The sequence below is a fragment of the Hemitrygon akajei genome, chromosome 11 (genome assembly GCF_048418815.1).
Source record: "Hemitrygon akajei chromosome 11, sHemAka1.3, whole genome shotgun sequence".
Lineage (NCBI taxonomy): Eukaryota > Metazoa > Chordata > Chondrichthyes > Myliobatiformes > Dasyatidae > Hemitrygon > Hemitrygon akajei.
In genome coordinates, this window is record NC_133134.1 from 22,007,509 (window position 1) to 22,029,649 (window position 22,141).

The window sequence follows — 22,141 nt, forward strand, 5'->3', positions numbered from 1 at the left end:
ACACCAGAAAAAGGAATTCTGTACATTGTTTGTGCTGGCCCAAAAAAAATCCACCCAGTCAATCTTATCAGCTATATTACTCATGATTAAATGTACAGTGAATTAAAAATTAAAATCTGAGAGATTGGTAGAATACCAACACTGTAATGCACTTCAAAACAACTGTTTGATATAAAAAATATGTCCAGTGCTCTACAACTATAACTCCAGGCTACTATTTTCTTAGAAACCAGCTAAAGTACTATATTGTTTCCTACTAACAATTCTCATGCCAGGCCCTCCAATATAGATCACAATCATCTTCATGAATATTCAAACAATACACTTAATTACTGAACATTAACATCAACAAACTCAGATTGTGACTCAGGCTTACAATGTCTTGCCGTCAGCCAGTTGAACAATTGAATGTTTCCCATGGATTCTACCTTGCAGAAGCACGTTTTATTTAATTGAATTACTACTTTTTGGTTGATAGAAAGTAAGCAAGTCCCAGTTGTGTGCAGTGATGATCTGGAATTTAACCACTTGAAGATATTAGTGGTTGTCAGCAGACTGATAACATTTCTGAAGCCAAATCAATTTATAGATTAAAGGACATATAATATCATGGGAATACAAAGGGAATAATCCCAGGCCAAGAACAGATTAACATGTTATCTTGAGCTCTGTATCCTAAACTGCAGAAGGGTACTATAGTTTTGATATTCAAGTATTGAATATTATGGGAGCTTTTGCTTCAATCATGCAACTATTAAGTTACTATTAAGCCTACAGTATTTGAAATAGTACTTCGAATTCTCCGATATTTTCTACCGCAAAAATAATTACGATCTGAAGTACATGTAATAAAACTACAGAATTGAAGTCATTTGTCATAATAATCATTGTACTGGTACAGCACCAGATCACGTAGATTGAGCTAGTAACTTACTCTATGGTGTAATGTAAGTGAACATTCCAGTAGTTCTCTGCAAACAACATCCAACAGCAATGAGATAAATGATGAATTTGTTCTATCTTTAAACAGTTCTTGAGGCTATAGGTCAGAATAATTAAAGAATCCTACTGCTCCTTAAGAAAGACCTGTGCTGAAAAAAGATCACTGAGTTCTTGCCTCTCTTTGATAATTCATTCAAGGGTCAACAGCAACCATACAAGCATAGTGATGTTAGTCTAGATTAGGAGTTTGTATTCCTGGATAAGACACAACAAATTTTTTGATTGCTTAGCTAATTATAATGGAAGTTTGCAAGAAAATCATGTGAGAAAAAAAATGTCAATTTGGATATTAATCAGCACGTATTGGATCCAATAATTATTGTTACAAATGTGTTGCTTCTGCATGTGATAAACAGTCAAAACAATGTTGATACAAAAAGTCTTACACAAATTAGAAATATGCGAGATCATGCAGCTGATAGCTGGGTAAAGTTGAGGCGACAGGCCATCAGTGAAACTTCAGGTGATTTGACTTAAGCATAAAATGAAGCAAATCTTTTAATCAGAACAAAAATCACTGAGCATTAACACATTTTTCAACCACAGAGATCTACTCCTAGGCATCAGTGAAAAATGCACTTAATTCATAGGCAACTGGAACATACTGGATGAAAAATAAATCCTTCTAAGTTCCGATGAACACTATGCAAATTAGATTTTTCAAAAAGTAGATCTGTGCTAATATATAATGTTGCAAAATGACTCAAGGCACCATTAAACTAAATTAGCCTATTTATACAAATCTTAAAAGGAAGAAAGGGATATGCAAGCATAATTAATTTTAGAAAGGGAATTCCAGAGTTTAGGATCTCGCTAACTGAAGAAACAGTCAATCGTGAAGCCGTTCTCTTCAAGTTCATCAAGAGATCAAAATTAGAGGATGCAGATACATGGGGAGGTTTGCGGGATGTGAGGAGATCAGAGCGAGAAGGTACAGACACAGCGATGGCAAAACTTGAAAACTAGCACGAGTATTTTAAAATCAAGGGAGCCATTCATTGGACTTGGTGCAACATGGAAACAGCCAGCCGAATTAAGAGTAGTCAAGCTGAGAGATAATAAATGAGGATTTCAGAAGCAGATGAATAGTGACCACGATGGAGTTAAGTGATGTTTTGGATGTAGCAACACTTGAGGTTAGTGACAAAATTATTTATTTTTGTGACCATAATAGATGGTAGACTCCATGCTTTGAAATTTATAGGCAATAAATCAATCTAGTAATAGAAAATTCTTATATATAGGGAAAAATATTATGCTGTCCTCAGTTGTAATTATACACCATTGGCTTGTTACAGATGGTAAAAAAAAATTACATTGCAACTATTTAGTTTTATAGACAATGCTTTCCTAACCTCAAGACAAGAATTATATTTGCACAAATGGATTTAATATCTAGAAGACTAGCTCTTGTGTTAGTTACCTGCTCATTCATGTGCAGTTTCTTTGCCCTTTTGACCAGTGTGTCCTTACTACATGGTAAGAAGGATGCCAGGTGTGCATAAACCCCAGAGCGGGCCTGACTATTCAATTCACGGGACTGTAGCTCAATACTGAAAGCACAAACACATTATAAATAGATTCAGTGTACAGCAAGTTTTCTTGACGGAGTACCTTATAATTGAAACAAAAAAGAAATCATCCAAATTTTCTATTTTAGCTATTACACTGCATATATCCATCATGAGACAATTTTGTTTTAAATATGGCAGTTCAAATAGCACTGAGATTGTAAGAACTCTGTAGCTAATAGTCTCTAGAATAGAAACTATCTGTTTTATCCAGCAAGCATTTAAATGGCAAGAAACCACTTTTGCCACCCCAGCAATTTCTTTTAATCATAGTACAAGTGTATGTAAAACTGGGTAATATATATATATTAAAAGATTTCATTGATACCAGTTCTCTGGGGTGCATAAGGATTGCAGTTTAACAACTGAAACATGGAGGCAGGTTCTACAAAATAGAACTCCTGGAGCATGCTGACAATCCATATCAAAATTCAAGCAAAGTGAATAGGTCACCCTGGGGAACTGTCCTGCAGACAAATTAGATGAAACACATTTACAGTGCTTATCTATATTTCTGGTATGCTCACTGAATGAATAACTTTGCTCTAATTTACAGTATATTATTTAATACCATTTTACGGAGAAATGAGATATTTTTAATTTAATACAAACTAAATGTAGTTCATATTGGCCTTTTTCAGTTCTATGTTTTTTTTGTGTTCCTGTTTTTTCTTACTTGTTGCTAATTAGTGGGCTGGGGGATTTGGGATTTGATGTTCTTGTTGTTTCTCTGTATGGGTGATCTGGGGTTTGTGAGTTTTTGTTTCTTTTTCTTTTCATGTGGGGGAGGGGAACAGATGCCTTTCTTTCAACTACTTCTATGGTTTTCTGTGTTTTATGGCTATCTGGGGAAGACAAATCCCAGAGCTGTATTCTGCATACATACATTGATAATAAATCTTCAAACCTTCGAACATGTCTGCACAATACAGTCTGGAAATAGGAATATACGAGTTTTGGTTTGTGGAACTAATCAAATAGCAAAAAGTCTAGATTTCTGATCGGATATCGATGCCCTTAAAAATACTTTGACATGCAACAAGAATGAAAAATAGATCTCAGATTTATCAAAATAAACACTTGCTGTTTCTTGGTAGAAATAAAAGTGTTCTCTTTTCCTGTAGTTCGGAATTAGTTCTGAAATTAGCAACTGGCAAGTCTGACGTTGAGCAATATTTTTAATCTGGACAACTTCCAGTTGTCCTTTCCGTTCAAATTCATTACTCATTTAACAAGTTATTTTTGCTTCATTTTTGATAATAAACTTAATTAAATAGAAATTACAGCATCAACATACGTCATTCAGCTCAAAACTTCCTCACACTTCAATGATTAAGTGCTATCAGCATTAGCTTTCGTTTCTTTTTCCCCCAAATATACTTATCCAGTTTTATTTTATAAACACCTGTGCAATTCATATTAACTATTCCAAAATGAATGTTCACAAATCCAATAAGGAGTACAGGTGAAAATCTTAAATGTTCCCCAGTTCTGAACAGTCCAAAGTGGTAACGTATTTTCTGCATCTTTTATAAAGTCATCTCCATTTTAAATTAATTAGGTCAATGCTCACTGATTTTTTTTAAAAAAAGAGAAAAGACCAACATATTTTAAAAGAAAACTATTTGCCACAATTATCATTTATTCTAATCTACTACTCACTTTAGTAGAATATTATTGACATCCTGCGTGAAGAATTTCTGCTTCCCCTCGCCTTCTGATGCTTTAGCAGCCTACGGGACAAAAATAGCATCAACACTTTCCCTCTCTAACCAGTGACATTGTTTAATTCAGAAAATATCAGCTGCAAACTAAATTGTTCCTGCTGTTTGAATCAAGAAATAAACAATGGATTTCTGATGTTGCCCACTTCAGTTTGCCTGCCTAAATACTCAGCATACTTGAGCATTTAACAACTAGTACAGATGGTGCTAACAGCAAGAGCAACCATACTAATTTTCCTACCTGGTTACTCCAGGTGACAAAAAATACAACTTCAACTGATTGTTTGCTCGTACACGGAATAACACCGACGTTAATGAACATCTCACTCATAATGTCTGCATATGCTTTTAGAATAGTAATGAGAACACAGCTTCACAATCATCCTGTAATTTGAAGCAAGTTTACAATACAGATATTGGTTTTAACTACACCCCAAAAGCATTACTTCCCCATTACCTTTCACAACCAAAACAGTCAAAGTCACAGCTGAATTGGTATGATGCTTCCATATAGAGGTGCATACTTTAACATTCAGTACAACAAGGCAACTGGGAGGGAGAGAGAACTTTAAATGGGACACAGTTTTTTTTAAAAAAACACACACTGTATCTTAATCACCTTAGTTTCTAAGAGTAAAACCTGGTTGCTAACCTTCAGGAAGAATGCAGTATAGTATCAGTATAGATACAACTTTCAGTTCACATATTGCATTTGATCCAAGCCATAATGATCTAGCTCCCAAAACCAAGGCAAGCAATTCTTTTACTTTTCCATTCCGAATGGGGCTGGAAGTTTTGAATGAGTAATACTTATGCTCAACACTGATGGCAAAAACATAGCAGCAGAATTACCAATATCTTTTAGCATCATTAGCGTGAGATACAATTTAAATTATGATACAATGAAGGGTATAGATAGGGTAAATGCAATCAGGCTTTTTTCCACTGAGGTTGGGTGAGACTAGAAGTAGAGGTCATGGGTTAAGGGTGAAAGCTGAAGTGTTTAAGGACAATATGCGGGGGAGTTCCTTCATTCAGAGGGTGGTGAGAGTGTGGAATGAACTGCAGAAGTGATGGATTAAGATTTGATTTCAACATTTAAGAAATCTAAATGGATACACGGATGAGAGGGGATTTTGGAGGGTTATGGTTGGATTCAGGTTGATGGAACTACACAGATTAATAGTTCAACACAGACTAGATGTGTCGAAGGCATGTTCCTCTGCTGTAGTGTTCTATGAATCTAACTTAATAAGAACAATTTGTATGTTATGTGGACTTTCATGCATCCTCAGTATACATTCCTATAGCTTTTGAAGATAAATGCTTGGACACATTTGCTTTGAGCATCTTATATACATTGACTTCTTTACTCCAATGGGTTAAATATTTCTGGAGGGTCTTACCTGTGTTAGTTCTTTGATGCATTTTTCTAGTAGTGAAGGAAGTCCTTCAGGCAATGTTGGCACCTGCTTTGGTATCTGCCCCATTGCTGAGTGCTGTAGAGTAGGAAGAGGATCACTCCCATCATCAAAATCATTAAGGGGACTGCCTGGGGGTGAGTCATTCAGAAGACGGTCTAGATCTATTTCGAGATCCACAGTTCTGGCTACATCTAGAAGATCACCATCATTAGCAGATCCAATAAGTGAAAGCAAAGGATCTGAAATGTTGTTTACTGAGCTACTGTCAGTTTTGAGAGAAGCAACAGCTGCCGTCTGTAAGATTGGCAAGTTCTTCACATCCTCTCGTTTCTTCAAAGCTTCTTTCTCCTTCTCAAATTTTTTTAACATTTCTCTCACACCTAATGCCCCCATGTACTTTTTCTTCTTCTTTTTTTCTTCTTTATTGACATTCAGTGGCATTATCCTGCTGATTAGAAAACATCAAATATCACTGACGAATAACAGCAAGGAACATCCAGAATAACAGCAACGTTTGAACTCATGTTTTCCATGTGTTCAACAAAGGACTTCTTACATCAATTAAATACTCAAAGTTTCATTAAAAAATGTCAGTTTTACCTGAAACTTTGCATGATATGAAATGAAAGACAACATATGAAACAATTGTGAGACTTTCAGACTTAGTCTCAAACTCTGAATCAAGTCACTTGATACTTAGATCCTAATTCTGCAAGGGAGAGAATGTGTGTCATTTTCCCCCCTTTGAAAGCATCACTTGTTGCAATAGACAACAAAAGCAGGTTGATCACATTCCTTTCAATTCTGCAGCCTGTATCAAATCACTTACAAAGACGAAATTAATTTTCTTAATTTGCTGCTTACTTCCTATTCTACAAAATGTTTAATGGATGCACAGAATTTAGCCCCTAACAAAAATACAAGGCTTTGCAGATTAATATTAGAGATTAGCAAACTTTATTGAGCTTGAAGCAGAGTTGGAACAAATCAATATGTTCTGTGACTGAAAACAACCATATCACTCCAAGTCAGTTTCCAAACACACTGAGGAAAAATTGGTTAAGGTTAAGCAGCAACATTCTCAGTATGTACACCAATTGCAAGAACAGTCAAGACATTTTTCTGTAGACATAGAAGGGAAACAGTTGGCCATACTATTTGTTCAGAGATTAATTTTGATTTGAAACTTTTCATTATTCCACATTACACAACTGCTCCTCCCTCCCCATTATCCTCAACATGAGTACCCCCAGGGCTATGTACTGAGCCCTTTGCTGTACACCCTGCTCACATGACTACACAGCCAAACACCCGAGTAATCACATTGACAAACTTGCTGATGACGTGGCAGTGACGGGGCTTATCACTAACAATGATGAGATGGCCTACAGAGAAGGAGGTATTAGAGCTTGAAGCCTGGTGTCAAACATATAACCTCTTCCTCAATGTCTTGTACTCTCAGTCGCTTCATGCCATGGAAACTGGCTTAAGCACTGGCCTGATGAGCCTATAAGGCTCGGGACAGACTTTAACTTTAACTCCTGAGCCTATCATCATTTTATGGACAAACAAACAATGCATACAAGCCGTCTTAAGTATTTATATTTGTTGTGTTGTTTTTATTATTGTGCTCTTTATCTTGTTTTTGTGCTGCACTGGATCCAGAGTAACAATTACTTTGTTCTGCTTTATGCTTATGTACTGAAAATTATATTAAACAATCTTGAATCTACACCTGAAAAATCAGAGCTAAGTTCTGGAATATATTACATTCTGAAAGTATGCTAATACAATTGCAACTTACGAGAAAAATTCATTTTGGCTCATTCAGCATGTCTGTATAACTGTTGCTTAATTCTGCTTTTGACTTCTCATTAAATTTAGTTCTGAAGACCATCACAAAAAAAAACTTCCCACCTACACAGTATCTAAAGTTCAATTAGTAAAACTTGAATAACAGGGTTAACAAGTGGCAGTAAAGTGTACTAATTCAACTTGCCTGCTTTATTTACATTTCTCCTCAAGGAAAGAACAAGCTATTGCTCGTGACCAAGAATTAGTATCCAGAGAACTTTTTTTAAAATGAAGATGTAATGCCACAGCATATTCAGCATTCTTTTAAATATTTAGAAGTTGAACCATTATAGTCAATTCTACTTCATCTAATTCACCCTGTACCCAAGTTTGAGAAGGTGACGATAAAATATGACCAAGTGACTGCAATACCATACAACACAATATTTCTTACGTGGATCTACAAAGTAAACTGCTGGCATTACTACCTTATTCAACTATTAGTGCTACGTTGCTTATTATGTAAAGCATATTTTTAAAATTTTACACAACTTACCCAGACTGTTTAGAAATTTTTGATTTTTGAGATTTCTTATCTTTTTCATGCCCATCATCTTTCTTCCTTTTCTTTATCTTTTCATTTCCTTCTTTTAACTTCCGTTTCTTTTACAAAACAAAGAGTATGAAAACAATGAAGATATCAGGTGAACCAAGATGCAATAAATGATTGACATCCACATATATTAATTTTAATATTGTGTGTTAGCAGCTTCAACCCTTATACCATTGACATGTCCAGTCATTGGGAAAATAGGTGCTTGAAGTATTTAGCTGATAGATTGTCTCAAAGCTTGGATAGAAAGTCAGTGTAATAAAGGTTAAGGGGTTACGAGGAAATACTCTCATCAAATCAAGAAATTTACTCTTTCAAGATAACATGTCCTAGAGGAAATGCTTGCTGTTTGTTGCGTATAAAATCAAAATTACAATAAAGGCAAAAAAGATTGTTCAGAAGATTTGCATGGATACTTATAGTTCATAACTCAATGCTAACATTGTTCTTTAGTTATTTAATTTTGTTTGACCAGGAAAATTAAAAATTCAAAGTTTAAAAGCACGAACATACAATTTTAAATTATGACTTAACGCTATTTTATACAAACTGAACATTAATTTTTAAAGGATTTTAAAAGTACAAAAGCATATTGAAGATTTATCACCATTGTGCTAGGAGTTGAAGACAATTACTGGAAAGTTACTAACATGGTTAGAGCATTGGCTGATTGGTAGGAGGCAGCGAGTGGGAATAAAATGATCCTTTTCTGGTTGGCTGCTAGTGACTAGTGGTGTTCCATAGGGGTCTGTGCTGGGACAGTTTCTTTTTATGCTGTATATAAATGACTTAAATGATGGAATAGATGGATTTGCTGCCAAGTTTGCAGATGACACTAAGATTGGTGGAGGGGCAGATAGTGTTGAGGGAACAGGTAGGATGCAGAAGGACTTAGACAGATTAGGAGAAAGGGCAAGAGAGTGGCAAATGAAATACAATGTTGGAAAATGCATGGTCATGCACTTTGGCAGTAGAAATAAATGTGCGGACTGTTTCTGAAATGGGGAGAAAATCCAGGAATCCGAGATGCAGAGGGACTTGGGAGACCTTGTGCAGAACACCCTGAAAGATAACTTGAGTTGAGTTGGTGGTGAGAAAGGCAAATGCCATGTTAGCATTCATTTCAAGAGGTCTAGAATACAAGAGCAAGGATGTGATGCAAGGCCTTATTAGACACTGGTGAGACCTTACCTTGAGTATTGTGAACAGTTTTGGGCCCCTCATAGAACCAGAGAACATTACAACACAGAAACAGGCCTTTTGGCCCTTCTTGGCTGTGCCAAACCATTCTTCTGCCTAGTTCCACTGACCTGTGTCTGGACCATATCCTTCCAGACTCCTCTCATCCATGTACCTGTCCAAGTTTTTCTTAAATGTTAAAAGTGAGCCCGCATTTACCACTTCATCTGGCAGCTCATTCCACACTCCCACCACTCTCTGTGTGAAGAAGCTCCTCCAATGTTCCCTTTAAACATTTCCCCTTTCACCCTTAGCCCATGTCCTCTGGTTTTTTTCTCCCCTAGCCTCAGTGGAAAAAGCCTGCTTGCATTCACTCTATCTATACCCATCAGAATTTTATATACCTCTATCAAATCTCCCCTCATTCTTCTACACTCCAGGGAATAAAGTCCTAACGTTTTCAACCTTTCTCTGTAACTCAGTTTCTCAAGTCCCGGCAACATCCTTGTAAACCTTCTCTGCACTCTTTCAACCTTATTAATATCCTTCCTGTAATTCAGCGACCAAAACTGCACACAATACTCCAAATTCGGCCTCACCAATGCCTTATACAACCTCACCATAACATTCCAACTCTCATACTCAATACTTTGATTTATAAAGGCCAATGTACCAAATGCTCTCTTTACTACCCTATCTACCTGTGATGCCACTTTTAGGGAATTATGTATCTGTATTGCCAGATCCCTCTGTTCTACTGCACTCCTCAGTGCCCTACCATTTACCTTGTATGTTCTACCTTGGTTTTTCCTTCCAAAGTGCAATACCTCACACTTGTCTGTATTAAACTCATCTTAGAAAAAATGTGCTGGCATTGGAGAGGAGGTTCACAAGGATGATTCCAGGAATGAAAGGGTTATGAGGAACGTTTGATGGCTCTGGGTCTGTACACACTGGAATTCAGAAGGATGAGATGGGATCTCATTGAAACATTTTGAATGCTGAAATGCCTAGACAGAGTAGATGTGGAAAGGATGTTTTCCCATGGTGGGAGAGTCTAGGACAAGAAGGCATAGCCTCAAGGTAGAGACGCGCCCTATCAAAACAGATGCGGAAAAATTGCTTTAGCCAAAGGGTGGTGAATTTGTGGAAGTTGTTGCCACATGCAGCTGTGGAGGTCAGGTCATTGAGTGTATTTAAGGCAGAGATTGACAGGTTCTTGGGTTCTTGACTGGACATGGCATCAAAGATTACGGGGCGAAGTCTGGGAACTGGGTTTGAGGAGGAGAAAAAAAGATCAGCCATGATTGAATGGTGGAGCAGATTCGATGGGCCAGATGGCCTAATTCTGTTCCAATGTCTTATGGTCTTATAATAGGCCGAATCAAAGATCTTCAGATTATTTTGCACTGAATTAGAAAAGGGAAAGAGAGAAACCAAGCAAGGTTTTTCAGATTATAAAGGGGTAGATTTTAAGTGGGATTTTATTTCCAAGGAAGTCACAATTACTATTCTCAATTACTAATTTTCACAAAGGGTGTGAAAAGATGTTTATTTAAAGCCATTCATTTTATCTAAACAATAACAAGCTTGCGATGAGCCAAACACTTTTCTGTGTAAAGATTTATAGGTTTTGATAACCATACATCAACCTTTACTCTAAGATAAAATCCGAAGGACTAATATAACAAATTAGCTGTGAAAAATATAACATTGTGTCATTGACTTTTGCTCACCTTTGGAGATTTTGTCTTTTTCTTGTCCTTTGCAAAGTCATCATCCCCATCCGATTCAGACGCTTGACGGAACTGCAAAGTTCCACTATTAATGTAAAAACCACCCAACTTAGTGGTCAAGGAGGCTGGAACAAGTTCATCGTACTAAAGCACCACAAAGAGAGATGACATTAGGTGGCCAGGCCATTCAATTCATATAGAGACTTTCCATCTGATTTTTTAAAAAATTCTCTTTTTGATTAAAGTATTTCAAATCAGTAAACAAGTTTCAAACTGCTGAAGAGTTTGAGGAGGAAGATGGAGAAAAACATGAATTATGTACATTAATGATGGCAGTGTAGAAGCTGTTCAATTATTACAAGTGGCACTTTGTCTTTTGATTCAATCTTATCTGTCATTCAATAAGATCAAGATTGATCTTTTATATTAGCACCCATTCCCCGACTGAATCCCTTTGATTCTCTTAATATCCAAAAAAATCAACCTTTCTTCAATATATGCAAAAACAATGTCTTCTGGGTTCCACTTGAGCAGTGTTCCCAAGATTCACTCTCTCTGGTTCAAGAAATTTCTTCTTGTGGAAGTGCTGAATGAGTAGTTGAGAAGCAAAGGTTGTAGCTCACAAATTTAAAGATGAACAAAACCAACCGTGAGAACACAAGTGCTGTTTTTCAAAAGTTTTCACTCAACTTGGTGTTTGCTCTTATGTGGGTTTTATATTACTTAAAAAAATAATGAATATAGCAAAAAGTTACAGAACAGAAGAACACAAAAATTCTGAAGGTGTTTTGCTGGGATACTGAACGACTATTCTAAGTTGCAGAAGAACAGTGATGTTTGCTTCAAACATTGTGTATTTAAGCTAGAGTACTCCACTGAGTGCAAGCTACAAGTAAATAGTTGAAAGAAAAATTCATTTGATTACTACTTTTTACATCCAAACAATAAAGTGCTTTATTTACTTTGACTTATCACTGTTGCTTACTGATGATATTAATTAATTATACTTACAGCTTCTGAGTTATCTATAAATGGGTCAGTTTCATCATATCCATAACCCATGTCGATAAGATCTTGGATACGATCCTTCCTACGTTTTTTTGGGCCCTAAAAAGTAAAAACTATACATGAACAGACTTCATTAATTGTAATGGTGTTAATATTTTTTAAATCAATCAGATTTCACTCTCATTTCATGCAGTTAAGGGAAAACAACTTCTCATCACTGAATTCTGAATGTTGGAGTGCTGCAACCTGTTAGTTTACAGACAATTGCACTTCTCAAAAAAAACCACCCAATCAGAATTGTTAAAGTTCAAATCACATTCCAGTCCTGGCAACTGGAGACAAAAGCTCTGATACTGTGAACAATGGGGTTGACATCCAGCCTAATAGACAAAACCCAAGTTCAAGTTAAGAGTGTGGGTTACAAGGATCCTTGTGCTATATAAAACAAATTGATATAAAATATAGTTGATATAAAATTATACCAGGATAGAAGAATGATCTTGTGGCTTGCTATTCAGATTGTAACAGCTTTCAATTAATGAAAATCTCCTCGAGTATTATGGCAATAATTAATAATAACAGGCAGTAAGGTCCAGCAAGTTTAGAAATAAACAAGGAAGTGAAAAGTTCTGAAGTACAATCAGAGTTAAATTATTTCTAAACTAATTTTTTTTAAAGTTGCTGTTTTGCTCATATCACTTTTATTTAGAGTCTATTTCTAACTGCTTGATAGCAATATCTGACAGAATAGCAATGACACTTATGGTTGGATATTTCAAGAGAGATTAAGGATCACTTTTAGACATACAATACAAAAAGTGTGTCACTGGAATTTGTCATTAGATTATCAACTTACATTTGTAAGCTTCAGTCTTTTTCATTGTTTATTGCCATGAATATATCAGTAAACTTGCATCACAATGTTCCCAAGTGCTGCTGCACTTCTGGAGCTTTTGGATTGTTTTCTCAATCAAAGTTCTATATGTTTTTTTCTACTCTTTTACACTAGCAGCCAGAAAGACAAGCATTTATTATGTCCTATTTGCTTTGAGAAGGTGATGGCTTCCTAGATCATTTATGGATTAAGCTAACTAAATTGCAGGGTGTCTAGATCAGTAAAGGTCAACTTCGACAAGGATGCCATTATCCTCAATGGACATTCAATAGATTTTTTTGAATCTGAATTCTCCATTCGCCACAGATGGATTGAACACATTTCTAGGTCTCTAAATCATAACCCCACCAACATAACCATCATGTCATTACACTACAAAAAATTATCATAGAAGCAGGCTGGGCAACTGCACATTTGTGTGTTTTTTTTAAAAAAATGGTACACAAGTTATGAAAAAGCAGTCATGTGCTAAGTAGCAACCTCTGTGTTGGAGGGGGGAAAACAACTTAAACGTTGTTGGTAAACACACTAAATGCATGTCTATCATGCACATCTGAAAAAGAAATGTATCAATTAAAAAAAATACCACAAATGAAACACAATTTTTCATTCTATACCAAATGATAAAACCAATTTTATCAACGGTAGCAGAGTGGCAGAGCTAGCTTCAGGTTCAATCCTGATTTCTAGTGCTGCCTGTGTGGAATTAGCTTGTCTTCCCTGTGACCCTGAGAGCTTCCACCAGGTGCTCCAACTTATTCCAACATCTCACAGACTTATGGTTAATTAGCCACTGTGAATTTCCCCTTTTGTAGGTGAGAGGCAGAATTCAGCATGGCTAGGTAGAAGACGTGGGGAAGACTAGTTTGATGGGAAGAATAAAATGGGAGCAGTGTAGCATTAGATAAATGGGTTCTTGATCTTTGATGTGGACTCACTGGGGTGAGGGGGTCAATTTTTGTGCTGAATGACAATAAGTCTAATTGCATCTCATGATTAATGAATTCAAATACATGGAAAGATTCAGAAAAACATTCTTGTTTTAGAAAACAACATGCCCTACATTTAAAACTTTTACAGAGCCCTACAGATTTAAGTAAATTTGTACCTGATAATTCAGACCACAAATGATCAACCTTATTGTTTGATTTCTAGACACCTTACAAAATAAACACTTGGGAATTACCTTTTGTACTAAAAAGCCATTTTGTCTTCTTGATAACTTACTAAGAGAAATAAAGAAGCTAAACTCACATATTTTTCTTCAAATTTCTTTGCCAAGGTCTCAATTTCTTCATCTTCCCTTTTGTCATCATTAAAAGGGGTACCATAATTGTTCAATCCATCTTTCTAAAATTAAAAAAAACAAAATCATCACTCCAAACAGACCATGGAAAGAAATTATGTGTGCTGCTTTACAGCAATGAAATTTTCCCCTTCCCCCAAATTTATTCTTATGTTCTCCAGAACTTTAAAACATTATTCACAATGATAATTATTTCTATACCCAATGCTTTTCTGGAATCTGCCACCAGATGGCACTTAAGGAAAACTTAATAGGTCGCCAAACCTAAACTCCGTCAAAAGTGACATTATGATAGTAACCTCCCTGTTTGCTGGAGAAATTGTGGAAATCAAAATGCAAATCATTGTCATATTTTTTGGGACTGCCCTGTTATCAAAAACTATTGGAGGGGGATACACAATGCCCTACAAGACATCTTTAAATGTGAAATACCCTTAGAGAGTAAGACCATATATTTTGGATATATACCTCAAGAATGGCTGAAAAGAGATAAATAATTAATGAATATACTGTTGGTGGCTGGTAAAAAGACTCTTACTAGGAAATGGTTATCACAGGAGAGCCCAACTTTAAATACATGGATGGAAATTACAATGGACATTTACAAAATGGAGAAGATAACAGCATCTGTTAACCATAAGCTGGAACAATTTGATTCATACTGGGAAAAATGGTTTAACTACATAATGCCTCATAGGCCTGATTTTATTCTCACAAATCAATGAATCTGTTGTAAAAAAAGATCACTTCCTACTTGTCCATAGTTCTTTCCTTTTGCTTGTTTTTTTCTTTCCACTCTTTTCTATAAGTGTATACCTCAGATAAATACTTTGTGCAGATTTGTGATATATATGATTATATGATATATATGTACAATGTCTGAAATACATCTTATGGAAATGTTTATTTGATGATGAACTTCAATAAAAAAATAAATTACAAAAGTGACAAGAAACAAGGACACTCATTCACAGAATATGACTCGGACTGCCTAGTACATCAGTTTGCTTCATGTATAGACAAGTGCAGGTCTGGAGATGTTTTATATTTCAAGGAATGTGTAGTTTATAAAAGGTGAGGTTAATTGGAATTACTGCATTGTTTATGCCTAGCAGTATTTGGCTTGCAACACCAAGATGTCAGAACTAGCAGAAATGAACTGCAAAGCATTTGCTGGCTCTTCTCATCACAGAAACATTGTAAACAGATCACTAACTGATCAATTTACATTTGTTAGTTCATATTTTTCATCAACCTTTTTACTACTTCATTCAAGCTTAGAATAAAACTCCAATCATAGAAACATAGAAAACCTACAACACAATACAGGCCCTTTGGCCCACAAAGCTGTGCCAAACATCTCCTTATTTTAGAACTACCTAGGCTTACATTCTATTTTTAACTCTCTATTTTTCTAAGCTCCATGTATCCATCCAGGAGTCTCTTAAAAGACCCTACTGTTTCTGCCTCCACCAGCCCATTCCATGCACTCTCGTCTCTCTGCATAAAAACTTATCCTTAACATCTTCTCTGTATCTACTTCCAAGCACCTTAAAACTATGCCCTCTTGTGCTAGCTATTTCAGCCCTGGGGAAAAGCCTCTGACTATCCACATGATCAATGCCTCTCATTATCTTGTACACCTCTATCAGATCATCTCTCATCCTTTGTCGCTCCAAGGAGAAAAGGCCAAGTTCACTCAACCTATTCTCATAAGGCATGCTCCCCAATTCAGGCAACATCCTTGTAAATCTTCTCTGCACCCTTTCTATAGTTTCCACACCCTTCCTGTAGTGAGGCAACCAGAACTGAGCATAGTACTCCAAGTGGGATCTAACCAGGGTCCTATATAGCTGCAACATTACCTCTCGGCTCTTAAACTCAATCCCACGATCGATGAAGGCCAATGCACCGTATGCCTTCTTAACCACAGAGTCAACCTGCGTAGCAGCTTTTGAGTGTCCTGTGGACTCTGACCCCAAGATCCCTCTGATCCTCCACACTGCCAAGAATCTTGACATGAATACTATCAGTCAAACTAAGAACATCAGAGTTATGCTTGGCAGCAGATTATACAACACAAAAATCAAATACTGCTAACAGCAAGATTCACCAAATTTTGCACCTTTATGAATTACCATTCAGCAGTAAAAACTAACAATGACTGTTATTTTCAATCAGCCTGCCAAACTTCATGACATTGAAAATAATTTTGAGCTGATTACCACAATGCGTAACCACATTCAATTCAATTTTCTGAATATTTACAAGTAAGCAGAGGCTTTAAAAGAGGCTTCAGAATATAAACTATAGAGCAAGCAGCTGTTTAAAATGGAGTATATTCATAAAGAGCAATTTTTATATAAAAAGAGTAAAGCATTTGCTATCACACAATCTTTCTTCTGAAGTACCTTCTTAGAACTGATCTGATTTCCACTCCCTCATGCAGCTAAAAGAGGTGGTTCCAATGAGGAGAAATTAAAATAACCATTTGTATTCTCAATGTAAAAATTTTCTTTTAATCTATGGTAAAAATTGAGAAGGGATAAAAGAGAACAAAGACTTTTATGCCTTCTATTTAAATTTAAATCCATTTTTATCTATCTTGATCTCTGAAACTGCATGGGTAAAATTCAGATTAAATATTTTTCTTAAAAATACAGGTGTCCCGTTTTTCGAACATTCGCTGTACGTCAACTCACTGTTATGAAAGACCACATTAGTTACCTGTTTTCGCTAACAGAAGGTGTTTTCACTGTTATGAAAAAAGGCAGCGTGTGAAAAAAGGCAGCGTGCGCCGAGCAGACTAGCTCCTCCCCCGGAACTGCATTCTAGCCGGCATTGCTTAAACACGTGTCTGTGAGCATCTGTGCTTTATGTCCATTTATTTTGTGCATCCGTTAGCAAGATGAGTTCTAAGGTAACGGAAAAGCCTAAAAGATCGCGTAAGGGTATTACACTTAGCGTAAAACTAGACATAATAAAGCGTTTCAATCGTGGTGAACAAAGTAAGGATATAGTGAGTTTGGCTAAGGGTTTGTGGAAGTTGACGAAGATGATGTTGAAGAGGTTTTGGCATCCCCTGACCAAGAACTGAGAGATGAAGAGCTGATGAAGAGGAAAGGATAACAATTGAAGCCGAACGCAGTAGTGAACGGCCCAAAAGTGAAGACATCCAGGAACTGAACGTAAAGCAATTGCGTGAGATTTTTGCTGCGATTGACAACGCTGCAATGATTGCAGAAAAGTATGACTTTAATTTTGAAAGGGTATGTAGGTTTAGGGCAGGTTTTCAGGATGGTTTGAGTGCTTACAAAGAACTGTATGATAGAAAAATGAGGTTAAACAGTCAAGCATACTGTCGTTTTTCAAGCCTTCCACATCAGCCGATGAAACTCGACCTTCGACATTGAGGCAAGCAGACATAGAAGAAGGTGACCTGCCTACCCTGATGGAAACAGACGACGATGAGATGACACCCCAGTGTCCCACCACCCCAGCCTCCGAGGACTCAGCCTAACACACCATCATCAGTGTCCTTACTGTCTTCCCGATTCCAGTAAGTGAAATTACACTGGGCATACATTATTTCTACTTTATATAGCCTATGGATTTTTATGTGTTATTTGGTCGCTTCAAAGCTTAAGTTACTGGAAAAAGTGCTTCTGCCGGAAGCACTTGCGCCGTGTGTTTCTGCTGTGAGTGCTGCTAAGAGCGCTTGCGTGAGATTTTCGCTGTGGTGGACAGTGCTGCAATAATTGTAGAAAAGTATTCTTACATTATATAGGCTGTGTATTTATCAGATCATTCCTACTTTTACTACATGTTACTGTTATTTTAGGTTTTATGTGTTATTGGCATGATTTGGTAGGTTATTTTTTGAGTCTGCGAACGCTCACAAATTTTTCCCATATAAATAAATGGTAATTGCTTCTTCACTTTATGACATTCCGGTTTACAAACCGTTTCATATGAACGCTCTACCTTCGAATTGCGGGGGAAACCTGTAATAAGATTGTTACCTTCAAAAATCAACAATTTCCCAAAATATTTATGCCCGTTAAAGATCAATGTCTCACCCTTCACCTATTCATTAACAATTGAGTAAAATAAATAACAAAACAATACACAAGAATGGATCTTGGCTATTTAGACACCTCTCCCCATAACTCTTGATTAAAAACTTGAAACATTGAAGCATTCAGTCTTCACAGCTTTCTGGGCAAGAGATTTCAAAGATTCAAACTTTTTCAAGGAAGAAATACTTTTCATCTCATAATTAAATGTGTAACCCCTTAATCTGACAGTCTCACTCAACATTCAGAATCTTGTGTTTTAGCAAGGTCCTCCTTAATTCTACTAAATTCTAAAGAATAGAGATTCAAACTGTTACATTCCGTCCAGATACAGGATCACCCTAGTGAACCTTCTTCTGAACTGATCACAATGAACAGTATTTCCCTCTTTTACAAAAAGAGAAAATGTTAATGCCGTATTGCAGATACAGTCTCACTGGTGTCTTCTGTGGTTGTAGAAAAACTTCCCATGCTTACTGTATATACTCCAACCCATTTGGAATGTGCCAAAATTCAATTAGCTCTCCTAATTATCCATTGTGATCTTATGCAATAACATCGAGGAATACAATGTGTTCAAATTCATCCAAAATCACTGCTTGACTATTTTTGGATTTTACCTCAGGAAGCATAGAAACTGTTGTGCGCACATGATAGTTCTTCACTTCCAGGGGAAGATGATTACACAAACTGGGAATATGTGGAAAATGTCTTAAAGACTTATTAACATCAGACATTCTATTGAGTGCTAAAAGGGGTTAGTGATTCAATATTGATCTTCATATGTAAGAATGGACTTTTGATCATAATTTGCATTATCAGAAGGACGCAATGGGTGTTCTTTAAGATTGTCATGGTCTGAGGAGGTAATGAGGATAAACCCACTACCTACTATATGCTCCCAATGGTGGAATAGTTTCTACTGGCAGAAGAGGCAAAAGTGGGTGACTATTGTCTTAAAACCAGCCACTTTTGGCAGCTGGGGCTTGTCAGCCATGGTTATTAGCTCATCTAGAAAGAAAACTCTGATCTAAAACCTCCACTGCCTTGCAGCTATACCCACTCAAGAGGAAGGCTTTGGAAGTAAACCCCGAGGGAAAATACAGAGCCGGAGTCCCTAAGGCACTGGTGCCAAGCTGCATCAGTCTTTGCCTTTCCTTTGGATTCAGCAGTTCTATGGAGAGGGGGAGCTTGCTGCATGGGCAACAATTTGCTCTTCATTTCATACTGCCTTAGCTTGTGTATCATGTAGACAGCTAGGATGCAACATTCATGGTCAACCCTGATCAAGGGAGGGCCTCATAATGGCTGTTCATTGGGATCAACAGGCTTTAATTACAGTTCCATCTCATGAACAGACTCCATTTTAGTCCTAAACATCTTAAATCTTTCTTTCAGATTACTAAAATAACTGTATAGTTACAATACTTCTAAAATAAGCAAAATAAATCAAATAGAAGGGGAAAACAGTGTTCTTTATGTTATGATACCCTATTTATTTCAGTATTAGAACTATGCTAAACTGTTAAATCCACAAGGGGTTCAAGTAATAGACCAAGCCTTTCAGGTTTCCTATTATAAAATGCAAAACCTATAGTTTATAAAATAATATAACAACATTGTCTTTACTTTCTGGTTAAAACAAAATAATTTGAGATAATAATACAAAATGGCAAGTTTTGATTACAAAGACCAATAGAACTTCTTGCAACTTCATAGTGTATAAACCTTCAACAGGGATGGTGACTTAAACTTTGACGGAACTGAAACACCATTTTCTACTCTTCATAATTATCCTCTTGCACACTTATGTTCTAAATCACACATAACTTTAGTGTTAATTATGTGTACCAAACACCCAACAAATCACAACCAAACAGTATCAAAAGAAAACTAGTTACTACTTCCGCCTTGTCTGACTTTGGACAGGCTGGTAAGATGACAGCTGTTGAAATCCACAGGAAGTCTCAATAATCTCGCATATACCTATGATTTATTCATTTGATCTCTTCTAAGACACTGGATAAACAGTGACCTTAACCTTTAAACTTTGCAAAATACAGTTAGCACAGAAAAATGTTGGCAGGCACTTCAGAGAAATTTAAAGCATAGATGGCTGCAAACAGAGAACATAAGGAGAAGGTCCAGGAAATGCAAAAGAGTTTAGAAGAGAATGCCACAACAGGGTTAACAACCAAATATGGTGGAAACGCAGAAGATCTGAGTTTGAATAATAAAAAGCTGATAAAAGTTAAACAAGGATAAAAAAAGGCTGCCATGAAACTACATAGATCAGAAATGCGAACAGATGCCAATGCAGGATTTTAAGAGTAATGGGCAAAAAAAACCTGTAAATGTACAAGTGCAATGCTCAAGATTTACAGTTACAAAAGAAGTTTGTGTACCCTTTGCTTTTCTACATTAATTACTCATAAAATGTGGTCTGATCTTCATCTAAATCACAATAACAGAAACACAATCTGCCTAAACTAAAACACAAACAATTGTACTTCTCGTCAATGCTGAGTACCCCATTTAAACGATCACAGTATAGGTTCAAAAAGGTATGCAAATCTCTGGGATAATGCCTTCTACAAAATCTATTTGGAGTTAGGTGCTGCAATCAATGAGATGAGATTGGAGGTGTGGGTTGTAGAGGTGCTCTGCCCAATAAAAAAAAACACAAAGCCAGTTTACTGACAGTGCCTGCTCTTCTCAAGAAAGATCTGTTTATGTGAACTATGCCTCGATCAAAACAACTTTCAGAGGACCTTAGAAGAATTGTAGAGATGCATGAAAATAGAAAAGGCTACAAAAGCATTTCTAAACACCTGTGTTCATCAGTCCACAGCAAGAGAAATTGTCTACAAATGGAGGAAATTCAGTACCGTTACTACTCTCCCTAGGAGAGGGCATCCTGCAAAGATCACACCAAGAGCACATTGTGCAATGCTGAAGGAAGTGAAGAAGAACCCAAGGGTAACAGCAAACCACCTGCAGAAATCTCTAGAAACTGCTAAAGTCTCTGTTCATGAATAAACTATAAGTAAAACACTGAACAAGAATGGTGCTCATTGAAGGACACCACAGAGGAAACCACTGCTCTCCAAAAAAATACATTGCTGCTCATCAAGTTTGCAAAAGATCACCTGGATGTTCCACAATGCTTTTAGGACAATGTTCTGTGGCCAGCTGAGACTTTATGTCTTAAGTGCACACTGCTACGTTTAGAGGAAAAAGAACACTGCACGCCAACACCAAAACTTCATCCCAACTGTGAAGCATGGTGGAAGGAGCATCATTGTTTGGGGCTGCTTCACTGTCTCAAGGCCTGGACAGCTTGCAGTCATTGAGGGAACAATGAATTCAAAAATTGTATCAAGACATTTTACAGGAGAGTATCAGGGTAGCGATCCATCACCTGAAGTCTAATAGAAGTTGGATAATGCAACAAGACAATGGTCTAAAACACAAAAGCAAATCAATAACAGAATGGTTTAAAAAGAAAATTAGTGTTTTGGAATGGCCAAATCTGAGACTAGATCTTAACCCAATTGAGATGTTGTGGCATAACCTGTGGAGGGCTGTATCCCAGAAATACTGATGAACTGAAACAGCTTTGTATGGAGGAATGGTCTAAAATTCCTCCTCACTGTTGCGTCTCTGATCGGCAGCTACAGGAAAAATTTGGTGCAGGTTATTGCTACTAAAGTAGTTCTACCAGTTATTAAATTCAAGGGTTCATATTCTTTTTCCAGCCTGGACTGTGAATGATTAAATAATGTGTTCAATAAAGACATGAAAAGTTCAATT

At 36.6% G+C, this 22,141-nt stretch overlaps 1 protein-coding gene across 5 annotated transcripts in view; it reads right to left on the reverse strand.

The window, feature by feature from the left end:
* LOC140735381 (ubinuclein-1-like) overlaps nucleotides 1–22,141 on the reverse strand; it is a 60,772-nt gene that overhangs the window by 25,244 nt on the left and 13,387 nt on the right. For 3 of the 5 annotated variants that reach the window (XM_073060368.1, XM_073060366.1, XM_073060369.1), the window contains exons 2-8: nucleotides 14,201–14,296; nucleotides 12,055–12,150; nucleotides 11,044–11,187; nucleotides 8,072–8,178; nucleotides 5,704–6,169; nucleotides 4,236–4,306; nucleotides 2,426–2,555 (exon numbers count right to left, since the gene is read on the reverse strand). In XM_073060368.1, the coding sequence (XP_072916469.1) occupies nucleotides 2,426–2,555; nucleotides 4,236–4,306; nucleotides 5,704–6,169; nucleotides 8,072–8,178; nucleotides 11,044–11,187; nucleotides 12,055–12,150; nucleotides 14,201–14,296 (1,110 nt within the window). Of the gene's footprint in view, nucleotides 1–2,425; nucleotides 2,556–4,235; nucleotides 4,307–5,703; nucleotides 6,170–8,071; nucleotides 8,179–11,043; nucleotides 11,188–12,054; nucleotides 12,165–14,200; nucleotides 14,297–22,141 lie in introns of those variants that run through there. The other 2 variants (XM_073060367.1, XM_073060370.1) reach the window with 2 other exon arrangements.